The 19,027-nt window shown below is 30.6% G+C and overlaps 1 protein-coding gene across 20 annotated transcripts in view; it reads right to left on the reverse strand.

The window, feature by feature from the left end:
* LOC145277634 (H(+)/Cl(-) exchange transporter 3-like) overlaps positions 1-19,027 on the reverse strand; it is a 321,789-nt gene that overhangs the window by 21,874 nt on the left and 280,888 nt on the right. For all 20 annotated transcript variants that reach the window (XM_080129195.1, XM_080129203.1, XM_080129198.1 and 17 more), the window contains 5 exons: positions 17,767-17,822; positions 17,442-17,510; positions 11,547-11,688; positions 8,866-8,951; positions 2,622-2,746 (listed from right to left, as the gene is read on the reverse strand). In XM_080129195.1, the coding sequence (XP_079985321.1) occupies positions 2,622-2,746; positions 8,866-8,951; positions 11,547-11,688; positions 17,442-17,510; positions 17,767-17,822 (478 nt within the window). The remainder of the gene's footprint in view (positions 1-2,621; positions 2,747-8,865; positions 8,952-11,546; positions 11,689-17,441; positions 17,511-17,766; positions 17,823-19,027) is intronic.

Consider the following 19,027-nt stretch of genomic DNA (forward strand, 5'->3'; position numbering starts at 1 on the left):
ATCCAATAGATGATATAATTATTTATATACTTATTTTTTATCTATATTATATTTCTCTTTGTCTGGCTGCCTATTCCACTTTTTCTTGGAAACTACAGAGCCGATCTGGCAAAAAATTTGTATGGACCTTTATTATGATAAGGTGCAGCAAACTAAGTATTATGGTATCCATTCAATGCACAACTAAGGATTAATAGGGATTAGTATTTAATGCACACATCAGTATAAATGCAACCGTATTCAACAATCAATTTGGCATAACGTACTCATTCCAAGTCAATGTGCTATAACCCCCCCCCCCCCCGTTTATAATGTAATAAAGTTTAGTTTATATTGTTTTAATAGTCTTTTTTATTGAAGTGTTTTGTTTCTGTAACAAATTTTAAGATATTGCTTGGATTAGCATTTTTCTTTTAGCTGGTGTATTAATCTATTTAGAGTTATTTAATGCTGAATCTAATAATTTTACTAAAAACGTTTTTTCAGGATTTTAAAAATTATTTCAAAATATTTTATCATAGTATTTGCTTTTATTATTCATTTAGAACGAAGGTTATATAGCTGATCGCAGTTTCATGTTATTCTCATGACAAATTTTATTTAATCAATAGATGGGATCCAGGGAGGTACTGGTCCAGAGCGGACCCGAGAGCAGGGATAACTAAGGAGTGACTCCCAAATTGGGACTTCACCACCGAATGCAGTTTAATCTTAATCCCAGCTTATGAATTGAACATTTTTTTTTAAACAATGTAACTTTATATGTAATATTACTGCACATGCACTGTATATTCTTGGTTATTTTAATACATATATCATCATATGTAATTTATTATGTAATAAAAAGATAATTATTGAAAATGTATTTAGTGATATCTGAAATCGGCGGAAAAAAAAGCAGAGGAAGATAATGAACAAAATTTCAGAGATAGTCTCAACAGAGTCACTGGAAACATGGCTATAGATCTCGTCAGAAAGACTGAATGCAAAGATTGGACAGCCATGATCATCAATGTCTGTAATAATAGACCTGAAGATGTCTGTACAGCACTGATGGGAAACCGTCATTACTAGTCAATTCTTACTTGGCGGATGATACCTGTATGCGATTGATTCATTTATACAGTGACTCGTTCATATAATGGTTGGTTTTGTTTTATGGCATATAAATTAGTTTTGGGTTATTTAACGCCGAATCCATTTTTGAAAAAGTTTTTATTCTTCCAAGTTCTTTATATCTTCAAATTTTTATTCAAGAAGTTTGGTTTGATTGTTTTGTAGAAGAAAATTGTTTTTGCTTTTGACTTTGCAGAACATGATTGAGCTTTGCAAATGGAAAGGAAATAAACAACATCAATGTTTGGTGCATTTTTGTTCAAGAAGCCAGTATCTTCAGACAGCCTGATCTGGTAGTACCAGATGCCCTAACAGGTATTACCACTCCGGGCCAAAATAGACCTGAAAGCAATGGCAACAAAGGAGCAATTCCAGATTTCTAATAGCCCCCAAATGGAGTCCTCACCATGAGATATCTTTTAAGGCCGTACTCAGAACCTTATTCAGTATAAGATATATATAAGATCTACATTAGTGGTGATTATGTTTCCTAGCATTCATTCATTCACAATATTTAGTAAATTTACTTTCCAGCATGTAGGAATATTTTAGAAATTTTTTATTTATCTGTGAAGGCTAGTTTTTTTTTTTTTTTTTTTTTTTTTCACTCTTTCACCCGAAACAAGGTGTATTGCCACTTGGACATGAGGGGCTACTACTTGGGATCATGTCTAACATGGGACTATGTGAGGAGGTGACCAGCAAGGCATCTGTTCACATTACATCTAAATTTCTGCATGTCAGTACAGTCAAGGAAACAGGTAGGCAATTCCAAAGTTTAGCAGTCTGAGAGAAGAAACTATTAGAATAGAAAGCTTTCCTGCATCTAGGAACCTCAACAGTGAAGGGGTGAAATTTTGCTGCTTGTTAGGTGGGTCAGATTTTAGAAATTGACTTCCAAATTAACCTATCTTTGGCCAGTGTTTTTCTTTATCCTTATAAATTACTTGTAAAAAATAAATTATATCTCATACAAGTATGAGACGTTTCTTTTTCACAAGTAATTTATTTTAGGGGTTATGTAAGCATAAACAGTTTGAAAAACACTGCATTAAAAAAAAAAGTATGAAATATTAAGAAAAGTATGAAATAGTTAATGTTTTATAATTTGTAAATCCCTCAACTGCATCCATCAACTGTAGGGATCGATTTTCTAAGAATTTATAGAAGCAAAAATATGACATAAAAATGTTATAAACATTAAAACTAAGTAGTTAGGGAGAGAATTTGCTTCTAATTTGTTTCATATGAATTATGTATTTTTTTATATTTTATTTTTTTAATTTTTTATTTTAGAGTTTATAAGCACAAGTTGTTGAGTGTTAACTATTCTGTGTATTTTTACCGGATGTGTTGTAAAATGCCCAGCCAACATTTGTTTTTTTAATAGGCTTTGCCTGAGAATTTGTAAAGATCATCACAAGAAAAACTGTTCATGTACAAACAAAGAGAATCATTCATTTCACATGTGTGCGGGACAAAAAAAAAAAATTGCTTTTGGTTACCGGTCATTCTTGTAACACCACCTAAAACTGCAGCAGCACCAACCATGGCATACAAACCGGGAGTCACAGTGCACATTTCTTGAGCAGTGCACATATTAGAGAAAAACCAGGAATCACGATAAGCCCTGAAAGAGATAAAAACAAAGAAACGTTTAAACTGAAAACAGAAGAAACAAAACAAAAAAATAAAAATAAATAAAAAGCAAAGAAACAATGAGGAAACAAATTTTGAAAATAAGAGTTTCATTTATATATATATTTTTTTAAATTTTGGAACATATTATTTTTAAATTTTGGAACATATTTTTTTTAAATTTTGGAACATATTTTTTTTAAATTTTGAAATATATTTTTTTAAATTTTGAAATATATTCTTTTTAAATTTTGGAATATATTTTTATTAATTTTGGAATATATTTTTTTAAATTTTGGAATATATTTTTTCAAATTTTGGAATACATTTTTTCAAATTTTGGAATATATTTTTTCAAATTTTGGAATATATTTTTTCAAATTTTGGAATATATTTTTTGGAAAATTTCTTTAATTAAATTAAGAATTAATGTTTATGTTTAATTTCAGATAATTAAAATGGAACATTAAGTAAAAAAAAAAAAAAATTTTCAATATTTATTTTTTTTAATTTCCACCAACAAGGTATTGAAAATTTTGTTCAACTTTGGGAAGAAGCTAGTAACAATGGAGGATATATTATTGATTAATTGAACTTTTCAAGTTTAAAACAGTGGAAACTTAGTTGCTAATATAATGCAACCAGCAGAAGAAAAATTAAATTGAACAATGCTTATATCAATTAACAAAAATTAAAGTACCAAAATATCAATAGGACCAGAATATCTCTAATTAGCATCTCGAAATAAGTTACTAAAAAGTTCACTTTAGCTTATGAATTTTCTTTTTTTCATTTTTGGTATATTTGTAACTTGTATATATTTTATAGAAATTTTGCATTTCAAAAATTTATTTGAATAAAATTTAAATGAAAATCATTTTTTTAAATATTTTTTAAATAAAATACAGTTTTTATTTAATGGAGTTTCATTTTTTATTTATTATTTATTTAAAAAACTGAAGTAAAGAAGAAAAAAAAAAATAGACTTCTGTTTATTCAATCTCATTCAAATAAATATCATAAAAAAAAAAATAAAAAAAAATGCAAAATGGCCATAAGACATTTACAAATCAACCCATCCCCATTCCAAGATAAAATAGTTTTTTATCATTTAATTCTGGTGGTATTTATTGAGATCAATGTAAATGAGGCACCACAAAATAAGCAACAATCAAAAAGACAGATATTTTACTTTTGACTTTCAATCAAAATGTTAAATGTTTTAGCATTTATAATTAAGACTTTGCTAGCAAAAAATCCAATATTAATTTTTTTTTGAATATTGATTCAATATTAAAAATATATTTTTGTAAAACATCTTTGTGCCACATTTTATTTAAATGTTTTTTTTTTTAATAATTGTTTCTTTATACATTTTATTTAAATAAATGTTTGACATCCACTCTAAGAGCAAACCGGTTGACCTCAACATGCATCTTGGGAAGACCAAGGTGATGTTAAACCAGCACGCTGCCCAGTCGCCAATAATTGTTGATGGAAAGACCATTGAAGAAGTTGAAAGCTATATCTACTTGGGAAAGAAAATTACGAAAGACAGATCTCCTCCATGAGATAAAGAGAAGGGTAGCATTAGGATGGGCAGCTTTTGGGAAAATGGAGAATATCATGAGAAGATGAAAAGCAAATATGTAAATCCAAGGGAAGATCTTCAATGAACATGTACTATCTGTGATGGTCTACGGTAGTGAAACATGGGCCCTAACAACTTGCCAAAGTGAAATCTTAGCATTAGCACAAAGGAAGATGGAGAGGATAATGTTAGGCATCACTCTATAAGACAGAAAGACAAACATCCGGATCCACCAACAAACAAGAGTTATTGACATCAATACTGCCATCAAAACATCCAAACACAGACAAGATTTATTTTTATGTACAGCGTTTTTTTTTTTTTTTTTTGTGTGCGTTTTTAATACAATTCAATTTAATTATTCTTTAAAACATTAACTTTAGCGACAATTAATATATTTTTAAATATTAAATTTTGATTTAATCTCATGATACCTTCACGTGATCGATTTATTAAATCACAAAAAAATCCAAAAGTAATATATTTAAATAAATGGGCGTCTTTAATATATTTACAGAACTTTTTAATAAAACTTAAAATAATAATTATTATAATTATAATAAAAAAATAAAATGAATTAGCTACATTAATTACAAAACATTAAAGATTGACGTCCTGTCTATTCAAATATTCGCAAGCAAGAGTTTTTAAAAATATATTTACAAAACTTTTCAAGGTTTAAAAGAAAAAAAAATATTTACAAAACATTTTTTTAAAGTTAGTAACAAAATGAACGTATTTAAATAAAAGATATTTAAATAAATGGGTGTCTTTCTGAGAGCATTTTTAATATATTTACAGAACTTTTTAATAAAACCTAGAATAATTATAATTATAATAAATTTAAGTCAAACTTATTCATGGCAGGAACAAATATAAAAAAGATTTGTGATATATAATATATTTTTTAAATCTCGATTGCTTATACTTGTGATTTTACTATGCATAAAAAATGCCTCGGCCAAGAAGGATTTCTCTTTCACTGACCACCAACATACATCGCACTTTATGCACACATAAAGAAAAAAAAAACACTGTACATAAAAATTAATCTTGGTCGCAAAAACCCACGAAACATTCACAAAAATCCGAAGAAGTCAGTTATTTTATATTTGTTTCTGCCATTTAAAAGTTCGGTTTAAATAATTCTATTTTTAAAAGTTTTTAAAATTATGTATTTTTAATAGAAAGGACGTCGATTTTTAATGTTTTGTAATTAATATAGCTAATTCTTTTTATTTTTTTATTATAATTATAATAATTATTATTTATGTTTAATTAAAAAGTTCTGTAAATATATTAAAAACGCACTCGGAAAGACACCCATTTATTTAAATATATTATTTTTGGATTTTTTTTGTGATTCATTCAACCATGGTAGTGGTTGAATATATGCTTAAGTCCGAAATTGAATGAATCGAGACACATTCAAACCCCCACCACTAATTCCGTTCGCAACCAAATTTCAAACAGGTTATATAGTTGGATAGAACACCTCATTAGCTACATTTTGAAAAAAAAATTTCGAAAATTGGTTCAGTAGAAAAAAAGTTACAACAAAATATGTGGGTTCACAAACAGGAGAGTAAGTACATACATAAGTGACTAACGCTTTTTTTTTTATTTTGCATAACTTTTTTTTTGTATATAAATATTTTTTACTGCGATTTTGCCAATATGACATGTTAGCGTAACGGTTAGAGTACCGGGGGTTGGTGGAAAGATTTTAGGTTCAATCCCGTATATCGTTTTTTTTTATAATTAAAAAACCGAACTTTTTTTTAATAACTAATTTGTTTTTTTTAACTCTCCTTATGATTTTATAGCAAAAAATGGCGAATTTATCGATTAAAAATATTAGTGAATTCTATGATATACATATTCTTTGTAATGAACTCAAATTTTTCGTTATCACATTTGATCAAAAATGTAGTCATTTCATAACAACTACTGTGATTCGAAATTAAATTGAAAATGTTATATGTTACCATAACGGGTATAGAGCCGGGATTGGTGGAAAGATTTTAGGTTCAATCCCATGTAATGGTTTTTTTAAAAATTAAAAACGATGAAAATCGAACTATTAATATGCTAATAATTCGCCGGTTCCAAGTTATTATTATAACTACTACTCTTAGAGCTGCTGCTGTGAGATCGTGTCTTGTCCATATTATCATCAGCAGCAGTGAACCTGCTTGCCTAGTTTTGGAAGTAAATAAGTCGAATAATACATGTGAACTTAAAAGACTAAAAAGAAGAAAATACTAGTGAGAGTGGCAGAGACAATCAGAAGAAGCCAGAAAAAAAAAATGGATAAAATAAAAGGTTTAGTTTTTATTTTATTTTATTAGAAGAAATGAAAGAAAAACAACACAACTTTATTTAAACTTACTAGGAAATACTGAAAATAGTTTAAGGATTTTTAAAGGTAAATTAAAAAAAAAGGATAAAAGCAGGCGTCACTTTAAATATCGATGACAATGAAACTTGGATAAAATAAAACGTTTAGTTTTTATTTTATTTTATTAGAAGAAATGAAAGAAAAAACAACACAACTTTATTTAAACTGACTCGGAAATACTGAAAATAGTTTAAAGATTGTTGAATTTTTATTTTATTATTCATTTATCTGATTCGTTCAGGGAATGAAAGAGAAATATTTTTTTATAGAAAAACAGACAACATTGTCGATTATTTCTGTATTTTTCTTTGCGTGTATTTATATATATAATATTAACAACGAACTTGGAATAATAATGATAATAAATATATATTTATTTACAAAAAAAAAAAAGAAAAAAATCGTCTGAAGGAGATTTTTTTCAAAGGTAAATAATAAATACAATAGCAATGCCTGGAAAAATCATGGATTATATGGAAAAATGCGCGCATGAAAAGTAATATTCTTAAGATTTTATTAAACCTGGAAAAGTAAAGGACAAGAAATTCAACCTGGAAAAGTAAAGAACAAGATATTCTAGTAAAGTAAAAAATAAGAATTTTTTAGACTTAAAATATAGCAGCTAAAAATAAAATTTGAATATTGATAAATATTTTATTATTTGCATATGTTGTTGCTTATTGTTGAGTTAGAAAGGGTGTCAGTCGCTGGATTGAACTTATTTCCCCCCTATTATTTGCATATATTTATGTAGTGAAAATTGTTTGAATAAAATTAATTCATTAGTTAGTTAGTTAGTAGATGGAATTAATAATTTTATAATTTACATAAAAATGAATTAAATGATCCTAATTATGATATAATAAAATTATTAATTTTTATGTAAATTATAAAATTATTAATTCCATCTACTAACTAACTAACTAATGAATTAATTTTATTCAAACAATTTTCACTACATAAATATATGCAAATAATAGGGGGGAAATAAGTTCAATCCAGCGACTGACACCCTTTCTAACTCAACAATAAACAACAATATATGCAAATAATAAATAAAATATTTATCAATATTCAAATTTTGCTGCAATTTTTTCATGCGCGCATTTTTCCATATAATTAATAAATGGATCACTTGAAGGTATCATGAGATTAAATCAAAATTTAATATTTAAAAATATATTAACTGTTGCTAAAGTTAATAAATAATTAATAATAAAGTTAAGAATAATAAAGTTGAATTGTATTAAAAACGCCCCCCCCCCCCAAAAAAAAAATGCTGTACATAAAAATCAATCTTGGTCGCAAAAATTCGTGAAATAAATTGAAACCTTCACAAAATCCGAGCAAGGAAGTTATTTTATATTTGTTTTTGCCATTAATAGGTTTGGCTTAAATGTATTTAGTTATTTTATTCTAAGTTTTATTTAAAAAGTTGTGTAAATATATTAAAAAACGCACTCAGAAAGGCACCCATTTATTTAAATATCTTTTATTTAAATATGTTCGTTTTGTTATTTACTTAAAAAAATGTTTTGAAAATATATTTTTTTTCTTTTAAATCTTCAAAAGTTTAAAAAAAATCTTGCTTGCGAATATTCGCTTATGTCTGCTATTTGCCGTGTTTACAAACAACCGACGCCATGCCTTGTACCAATGTTAAGGTCTAATCATTGGTGTCAATTGAAATGTGCGCCGGTTGTCACTAGTCGTCGTCGTCTGCTACAAGGTATCTATTCTTTACTTGATCCCTTTTATCAACGTAACATGTTTTTTTACTATAAAACTTATTTAATTTTTTTAAAATATCTTCATCTATTTCAAATTGTGTATTGCTGCATATTCAATGTCAAAGACATTGTACAGAAGAGTCTTTAAAAAAAAAAAAACATGAAAAAAAAAATTTTTTTTTCATCTATAACTATTCTTTTTGTTTTCGCCATCTTGTAAAAAAGATTGTGCAACTATGAACAAGAAATGTTCTTGTGTTCTTACTGATACTAAGAATTTGAAATATTGAGAAAATTGGATAAATGAAAACAAATAGTACAACAGTGATAGTAAATAAACCAAATGTAATCGTAATAATGGAGATAAATGAAAAGTTTGAGATACTAACACAACCAACTGCTCTACACCAATACCAACGATACGTCCCATAATAGCACCAACAGCCATACTGGGGATGAACAAACCGCAGGGAACCTAGACAAGAAAACAAAATCAGTTATATAAAGAAAAAAAATATATATATATACTCAAAAACTACTGAATAGAGTTCAACCAAACTAAGCATGCAATATGCAATTGACCTAGGTCAAGTTTAAAGGTCATGAAAGGCCATATTGAACACTTGGTAAAAATATTATTGTCTTGCAGTCCAGCTCTTCTTCATTGTGATGAAGGCATTAGCACAAGCTCATAGTATTAATGCTGGCATCCATCAGGGTTCCATTCTGGGCCTAACTCTCTTTCTGATCTTCATCAATGATCTCTCAAATCACATTCTTAGATCAATCATAGACATTTATGCAGCTGACACTACCATCTATGATAAACACTTCAAAGGCCAGCAATGACCAAGATCTGATTCTCTCTCTTCTGACCATGAGTACATGGTGCAATGGAGAAAAAAGGTGGTTGGTTAATTTTCATGCATCTAAAACCAACCTTCTCTCTTTACATCATCAATGCTATGACCTCCATCTAGCCCCAACTAAAATGAATCACTTTAGTCTTGGGGAAGCATTATACTTTGACAAGCTTCTAGCACTGATCTTCACTCATGATCTGAAATGGAACATCAAAATCCACTGCCAAGATTGCTGGAAAAATGGTTGGTTCATTCTACTGCTTCAGTAGATATCTCACTGCTGATGCAATCCTTTACCAATATAAGAAACAAGTATGTCCTAGGATGGAGTACTGTTGCTACATCTGGGCACAAGCAGCTCGAAGCACCCTATCCTATCAAAACTGGCTTTGAAACCTAGTAAATAATATCTTTTTCTCTTCCCTGCAACCTCTTCCCCACAGTGCTCTATCATTATTTTCATGTCAAGTACTTGTTTGAGCTTCAATCTATGCTCCTCCCCCATCAAACTTTCACAAAAATACTTGTCTAGCTACAACCACTATCAACAATTTTCCCCACTGTCTGTACCTAAACCAAAACATGGATTCCATGAATAAGGATTCTTTTCTAGAACTGTCCGCCTGTGGAACTTTGTTCAGCTGGCCTGCTTTCCAGCTGATTACAACATGATTGTATTCAAGTCCAATGTCAAATAATCAAGTTATACCCAATTTCCACCTCTAATGATTACTACTGTACACTCATAAAGAGCCTTATCCTCTAGTGGCTTCTGGGCCTTGATAAGTGGTGATTCCCTTGTAAAAAAATGTGGTAGTATCAAAGCTCAATGGTTAACAAAACTTAATTGAAAATCCACAAAGTTTAACATCAGAATCTGTCAGTCCCTGTGCATGGACATATCCGGCATAGAACTGCAAATCCATGGATTGAAGATAGCAACATTTCGTACATTTTAAAGATTGCTTCCGTACATATGTAATCATCATTTCTTTGTGTGTTCTCAGCCAAACCTTCTGAACTATATGTGCAGATATAATGAATAGCTACGCCCAAACAAGGAGAACGTCATGCAGACCATAAAATCCAGATTCACAATCTTCATAATCTATGCATAAGTTTGATTTGCCAAACAACAGGAAAGACAATATTTAAAAAAATAACTCTTCTCACATATGTTTAGACAACTATCACTGAAAGAAACAGACACACACAACGATTATGTTTTTATATTTTTTCCAGGAATTAAACTATTTTGCTTAATTCTTAAGATAAAGAAACAAAATATTGAAATAATAAATGTATTGATTAATCGCCAAGCTTCCACATTAGAGAAGTCATCAATAGAGGATTTATTATAAAATGGTGCATAACTTCATCTACAAGATAACATAAATCATTTTTTAAATATGAACACTGTTTAATAAATGGATAAAACTATTGTGCATAGTACTCAGTTGCATTACAGCTGATTAAAAGTGCATCCATTCTCCTACCGATTCACCAGATCTCTGCAAAGTATGATTGCTTCCTAAATGCTGCTGGATCCATCTTTATACACTCCCAGCCTGTAGCAATGCTGGGAGATATAAACAATGATGAAAGGGCATATATTCAAGCGACTGTCTAGACAATTTTTCTCTATAACTTTGAAAAATGGCTGACGAAAGGAGAGAAAAGTTGAAGATCTTTGATAACAACCGTCTATGATACATTCTGTATAGTCATCATGCTGTGTTGACAACTTCTCTTTGTGTGTGTGCCTAAATTGCGGCACAAACATACTTATCCGAAGCTGAAAACATAGGTGACAACCATCAAGGAGGATATTGCATTTGGTCTTTGATCCACAAATGGTTGGAATGTTAAAGTTTGAAATGTGCATGCCAAGCAGTTTTTATCCAACCAGGGTGAATGATGCCATAAATATAGTTAAGCATGTAGGTTCTGTTCGTACCTAGTCAAGAATAAGTCTGACATAGGTTGTTCAGGCAATTTTTTCTGGCCAGAGTGCATGCCGGAGTTTCAATTCCGATATTTTTGTGCACCAGTGTTACAATCTCCACCTTCTGACCTTGTGTCACATCTTTCTGTAGTGGGAGGAAGCTAAATGCATACAAGTAAGCATAGGAGAAATCCATATACACTGCTGAAATTTAGTTGAATAAATCTGTCTTGTAAGAGATGATGGGGTAGAGTTTGCTTACCTTCAAGCCGAACGTGAAGACAGTAATAATTCCTTTGAAAAGAAACGCTAAAACTAACTGCCACACAGCACGGATGACACCATCCCCAGCGACGGCACCTCCACCATAGACATTCACGTTGGTAATACTACGATTGTAATCACTGGAAGAAGAAACAAAACAGAAACAATGGTTTAAGTAAGGTTAATCATTGTTTGACTTTACAAACAACATTTGTCGTTTGATTCAAACATTTTAAATAAATTCTTTAGTATTGAATATTTTACATCAAAAAATAAAATTTGCTATACGATTATAGACAATTTTGTGAATGAATATTTAGAATTTCTTTTGCGGAACTGAAAATATTTATGTTTGTTATTCAACTTGGAAACATATTTGTAGAAAATGGAAAGAAAAAGTGGGGAGGAACAAAAAAATAAAAAATAAGACAAAGCAGAAAAAAAAGAAAAGCAGATAAAAAAAAAAAACGGAAAGAAGAAAAAAGAAAAACAGAAACCAAAATATAAAGAAATAGAAGAACTAAAAAAATAACAAAAAACATATCAGAAAAATAGCGAAAAAGAAAAAATCCCCCCCCCCTGGAAAAATGAAAAGAACAAGTGAAAAAAAGGAGAGAGAGAGAGAGAGAGAGAGAGAGAGAGAGAGAGAGAGAGTTGAAAATGATACATCACTAATTTTGCTTTCAGAAATTGGACTTAAAAATGTCCAAAACAGAAGAAAAATATCTATCAAAATCTTTATTATTAAGCAATCGTTGCCAGATAGACAAATTTAGACAGTCATAATATATCTTTTTATTTTTTTCTATTAAATCTTAACTATGGAACAATGTTAAGTATAAGTTTCTTCTGGCTGGAACATATGGTTTGAGTATTCCTATGCACCCAAACTTTAAATATGTTTATTCACTAAACTATCTGCAGCAATTGCATCTCAATACAAATCTTCCCAGGTCACATGATTAAACCAACCGAATTGGTATTTTATTGTTATAAAAGGTAAAAGTTAATTTGGTGGTGGTGGTGGGAGTCAAACCTAAGTAGCCATAAATCAAATATATGAACAACTTATGGCAACTATCAACCCTTTTAGCACATTGACTCTTAATTTATCCAGTTGCAATTTTTTTGTTCTTAAAGTTAAGTTTTGTCTGAAATCCATAGATCCCTCTTGACCATTCATACAGTGTTACTAACATGGGAAAATATTACAACTTAAAAGAATATAAGTGAAGAAACTTCTTATCACTGATGACGATTACCAATGACAAATGCATGATTAAATTATTAATACTTGTATAACAACAGATGAATCTTCACCAAATCTTCAAACAAATATGGCCAGTGTTGCTGTGACGTTTGGTAGTAGTTGTGAACATAGCTTCATCTGGATCTTATTGACTGGAGTTGTGGCAAATATAAAGTTTCTTCCTGGTAGCATTTGTAATCATTATTTCATATACGGGTTAACAGTGAATATATAATAAACGTACACATTTTTGCTGTGGGTTTTACTAATTTTATTAAATATAGTTTTCTTACATAATATCTTTCCAACATTGGATAGGAAGGTGACTTTTCAGTTTCATTCCACAGAGAACAAGGGAGCTAACTATACCCGTCTTGAATAGAAGAGAATAGTTAACTCCCTTGGTCTTTGTCGGCTTCCTTTTTACCATGTTACCAGAAAACGGATTTGATAAAGTGTCTTACTTAAGGGGGCGATTCATCAGGAATTTGTTTATGTTGGACTTGAAGACATCCAAGTTGTAGTCAGGTGGGAAACAGGCACTTCCAACTAATTTATTGAATTTTTATATGAAATCCTAAGCAATATTTGATTTTTTTTTTAGTCAGATTCAGAAGAAGTTTAATCAAATCTACTGCGAGTGAAACAGTTGCATTTACGAGTGATTTTTTCCAAATGGCGACTGGAAATTATAACATACTTATCTTTTGGCGATTGTGTTTTTTTTCATCGACAATCTTCTAAAGCTCATTACTGAGTTGAAAATGCTTTATCAATCTTCATTTTTTCTTTAAACAAAAACGAGCAAAGGCAAATTATTTAAACAATCTATATAATTAATACGAGAGCATGTGTTATTTTGTGTGTCACGCTTACATCTTTTGTTCTTCTGAGTGACTGACATTTAATTGTTATAACCTTTCATTATAGCTGATGGTAGTCAAGTCATCTATTTTTTATAAATAATTTACCAAGAATTCTTCATAAGTTTTGGTTTCGATTATAGCTGAAGGAACTCAAGTTATATATATATTTTTTTTTCTTCATAAGTTTTGGTTTCAATTCAAGCTGATGCACCAAGTCATATGAATATTTTTTTTTTTAGTTTTTAAATCATAACTTTATGATATATAAGAATCGATAGGAAATTCACTCTATAATAATATATATGAAATCTGCATAAATTAAAATATTATATTTAAGTGTATTTTATGACCGGGCTATGCTGGGCGTCCCTGCTAGCTTAAATAAATACTTTTACAGTTTTAACAAAAGAGCTACAATAATATCAGGGCGTCTCCATTTATGCTGAATATCCACAGAATGCCAACATCAATGTATTACATATGAAAGAGTCTGTTGTGGAATTTCCACAGGTCCCACTAGTAAAAGATTCAATAAAACAAATATAACCTTTTTTTTTTAATTTTTTTTTTTTTTTACATAAAGGCTGTTTAAAAAAAACATCCGAAAAAATTTGAATTTTTATACCTACATAAAATTCAGTGCATATTTAGAATTACATTTATTTACAAAAAAAAAAAATACAAAAAATCTTTATGATGTATGTACTCGTCACAGAATGAAGAGGTCATATTCCAAAAATTACGTGGGTTTGATTAGTAACTTTTCTATTTGGCTAGTAAATGAAAATATTTTGTTGTCAAAGGTCGACTAAAGATAAATTTGTTCATAGAGTTCTGCTAAGCCACGTTATTCTCATCATTTTAATAAAACATCATTATTTAATAATTTTCAAATATAAAAATATACTTTAATTGAGAAATTTTTGAAAACTTTTAAGTGATATAATGATAAAATCATTTTTGTTTATTGCTTTTTTTTTTTTTTTTTTGTAAGTCCTATATTTCGCTAATACATAGCCTCATCAGGGTCGAAAATCCGGTTCGTGAATTTCTTTTTCTTCATTTTGGTGTTATGGTGAAGAGACGAGAATTTACGTGTTGGTCTGGTGGTTTCAAGTGTGTAGTGCTCTAGTTTAGCGAAATATAGGACTTACAAAAAAAAAAAAAAAAAAAAGAAAAAAGCAATAAACAAAAATGATTTTATCATTATATTTGACACTTCAAAGTTTTCAAAAATTTCTCAATTAAATTTTACTTTAAAAATACGTGTCTTCAAAAAGTGTGTGACCATCTTTTACTTTAAATCCCGCTCGAAACTGGAGCACTACACACTTGAAACCACCTTTTTAAATCATTATATATATATATATATTTTTTTTTATTACATTTTCGTCCCAAACAGGGCATATTGCTACTTTGATGTAGGGGCTACTATTAGGGACATAAGCTACAGGGGTACTATGTAGAGAGGTGGGCAGAAAGATGTTGGTTCACGTTACACTTGAACTTCTGCATGTCAGTATAGTTGGGGAAGCAAGGACCTGGAAGGGAATTTCAAAGTCTAGCGTTCTGGGGAAGAAACTACTGGAGTAGAAGGCTCTCTTACATCTAGGGATCTCTACTGTGAAGGGTGGGATTTAGTTGCTTGTCGAGTTTGTCGGAGGTATTTACGTTGAGGGGGTACAAGTGCTTGCAGTTCGGAGCATTCACCGTTAAAGTACTTGTAGAATAGGCAGAGGGATGCAATATTTCGTCGATGGGACAGAGGCTGAAGCTTAGATGACAGTTCAGGACCTATTAGGTCGGCGACTCTCTTTTCAACCTTGCTAGGAGTGAGAGACTAGTAGCAGATGCACCAGACCAAATATGACAACAATACTCCATACATGGGCGAATAGTGGCCTTATAGAGGTACAGGATACTTTCGGGCATTAGTAGCTTTCTAGCACAGTAGAGAGAACCTACGTTTTTCGCAGTGGTCCTGGCAATGCTCTCAATGTAATTGTTCCAACTCCTGTTTCGTGTGAATGTTAGGCCAAGGAGTTTAAAAGATGTACTTTCAGATAAAGAGTCTTTGGCCATTGCTATTGGTGGTAGAGAAAGTTTCTTGTAATTATTAAAGGAAACAAGTTTAGTCTTGGCAGCATTGAATGTGACCAACCATTTTTGTCCCCATTCCACTACAGATTGGAGGTCATCCTCTAGTGTTTCTGCCATTTCTTTAGATATGTGTTCATTTGTTTTTCTGTCATGTCTGTTATAGATCGTGGTGTCATCAGCATATATACCCATCTCAGACAATTTTGTCAGGGAGATCATTTATAAATATTAGGAATAATAGAGGTCCAAGGATAGATCCTTGAGGCACTCCCGCATTTATAACATATGACCGTCGAGGACAACCTGGATTTTTCTCTTCTGATCTAATTTTCCTTAGAAGACCATCGTGCCATACCCTGTCAAAAGCCTTAGATATATCTAGAGCTACCGCTCTACCCTCCACTGCTTTGTCCAGTGAATGGTATATACATTCAGAGATTACAGTTAAGATGTCTGCTGTGGAACGGGCTTGCCTAAATCCATATTGTTGGTCGGTCAGAAGTTTAGCATCTGTAAGGTGATGGACAAGAGCTTGGTTAATTATGGACTCAAATATTTGGACGAAAAGTGGGAGGAGGCTAATGGGGGGGGGGGGGGGGGGCGATAATTTACTGGGCCAGTTCCTTCGCCAGAATTCTTGAAAACTGGTACCACAGAAGCAGTTTTCCAGGTAGGAAAGCAAGATTCATTAAGGCATTTGATGTAAAGTTTGGAGAGAACTGGAGCTACTTCGGCGGAGCACTTTTTTAATAGCACAGCTGCAATGAGATCAGGTCCACATGCTTTTGAGGTGTTAAGATCTTTTATGATAGCATGCACCTGAGACGGGGTGATTTTCAGATCATCTAGTGTGGCGTCTGTCTGCAGAGGAAAGTAAGGGAGGGGGTGGTTAGCACGGTCCAGTGTGGAGTTGGAGGCAAACCGACTGGCAAGCACGTTAGCCTTCTCGGTTGCTGAGCAAACAACCTCATGATTGTTGGATAGTGGGGGAATTGTTGATTGAAAAATAAATAAACATTTGTTATTTGTTTATAAACAGGACTTTGTGATTTTGTTGCAGCACTGACAGAGATGCATGGAACTTTTGCACCATACACAATGAGCGGGATGATCATGGCCAGTGCAGTGAACGTACATATGCGTGTTTATAAGAGCACATATTAGTGTTGTTAGAAACAAAAATTTTTTGAATTTTTTTTATTTATTTATTTTTTACATGGAGGTCACCACTTATCAAGGCTCTGAAGCCACTCGGGTATAAGGGTTATTGCGTGTACAGTAATCAATGGGATAGCATCATAGTAATCGTTAGTATTGGAGATTTGATAAAGTGTCTTACTTAAGGGGGCGATTCATCAGGAATTTGTTTATGTTGAACTTGAAGACATCCAAGTTGTAGTCAGGTGGGAAACAGGCACTTCCAACTAATTTATTGAATTTTTATATGAAATCCTGAGCAAGATTTGATTTTTTTTTTTTAGTCAGATTCAGAAGAAGTTCAGAGCTTAATCAAATCTACTCTCCCACTGGACAAGGAGAACAAAACTAAATGAAAATTTTTGGTTAACACATTTCATTATTATTCTCTCTCCAACTCTATTATTAACATAATGAAACATAAAATATATTAAATAAAGTAAGGAACTTTCTTGTGTCTTCCTATAACAACGTTACATACCACAACTCGCGATAATCTTCAGGACCGCAACGATTAACAAGTAGACGAATTAGTTCGCTGGAATTCATTCTGAAAAAAAAAAATAAATAAATAAAATTTCTAAAAAACCGTCCAACACATGCCAACATGTAAAACATTACACCAGATATGATAATGATGATCTTAGTATTAAAGTGTTACACAAATAAAATGATTGATTTTTTGTATTTTGGTTTGACCTGGCAAGTTATGTATGTGTACAAATAATCTACTTCAGCAATAATCAATGATTTATTATTGAAATTAATTAATTTTTTTCTTTTGCTTAAAAATCCTGAATTTTTACCTGGTATATTGATTTGGAAAACTGAGAAGAGCGGTAATGAAAGTTACAACAAGAACCTGCAAAGAAAAAAAAAAAAATAATTACACAAACAAAAATAACAAAAGCTGTAAAATATTAACGTAATTGTTTTTCTCTCTAATATTTGCATAACGTGTAATCATCTTATATATCAACTAGTGGGAGGAGGGGGGGGGCTTTCCCGGTTGCAAAATATGTTTAAATATATTTTAATTTGTCCAAGAGTTATGATTTCAAAAGTAAAATAAAAAAGAAAAAAGTATTTGGGTGCCATCAGCTAGAACTGAAATCAAAAGCAAATCTGTGGCATTTAAAACTGGTGACATTACTACTATACCAATGTGACATGCATTTGAACTAATTAAAAATAAATTAAGATGAATGTACAAAATGTATAACGACTTTTTCAATTTTGACCACATAAAAACTATTTTAATCAGTTCAAGACCCATAAAAGAATAGTCCATAAAAAATCCAATCATTTGAAGCCCCTAGTGCTGCTCTGAAACTTTTAGTTTTGGAAGGGATAGAGTTTGAAAATATGGAGACAGACAGACAGACATAGCAAGTTTTATAAATTAGATTACCTATGTAATAATGTTATCACCAATCTCTCCTTTGTAAAAAGAGAGATGCATGGTAGCATTTTAAATTGAAATTTATTTTATTTAAAAAATAAATATCTGACAGTTATTTTTTATAGTAAGAAGGAAACGACTATTTTGAAACAATGTAAATTGTAGCAGTAAATTAACTAAAAAGATTAAAGCTTTCATTATATTTATCTTTATGACAAAAAAATTTAATGAAAAAAAAAAAAAAAGAGAATGCTATTTTAAAAAGACAATTATAGTTTTCAATAAATAAAGAGAATTTTTTATTTATTTATTTAAATATGTAACTGACAAAAGCAAAATATTAGTAAATGCTACATAAATGCATTAGTTCAATTAAATATTATCATTACATCTGGTTTCTGAATTTTTGAGATAACAATTGATGATTCTTATGGTTTGGATTATTCGGACTACTGTTCTCATCTAGAGTGTTATTCATACAATGTTTTGGCTGATGTAACCTTCAACCTTTTTCAGGTGTATCTTGTTGGACTTATGGAATCTTTCTGTTGAACTTGGGAATTTGCACGGAAATTAAAACAAATCCTTTATATAATCAAGTGGAGTAGCATGCTCTTTATTCTGCCAGAGATGTCTGTGTAGAAGTCATAAGTAAATTGAAATTG

Source organism: Euprymna scolopes, chromosome 6 (assembly GCF_053919585.1).
Source record: "Euprymna scolopes isolate OS-2025 chromosome 6, ASM5391958v1, whole genome shotgun sequence".
In the NCBI taxonomy this organism is placed as follows: domain Eukaryota; kingdom Metazoa; phylum Mollusca; class Cephalopoda; order Sepiida; family Sepiolidae; genus Euprymna; species Euprymna scolopes.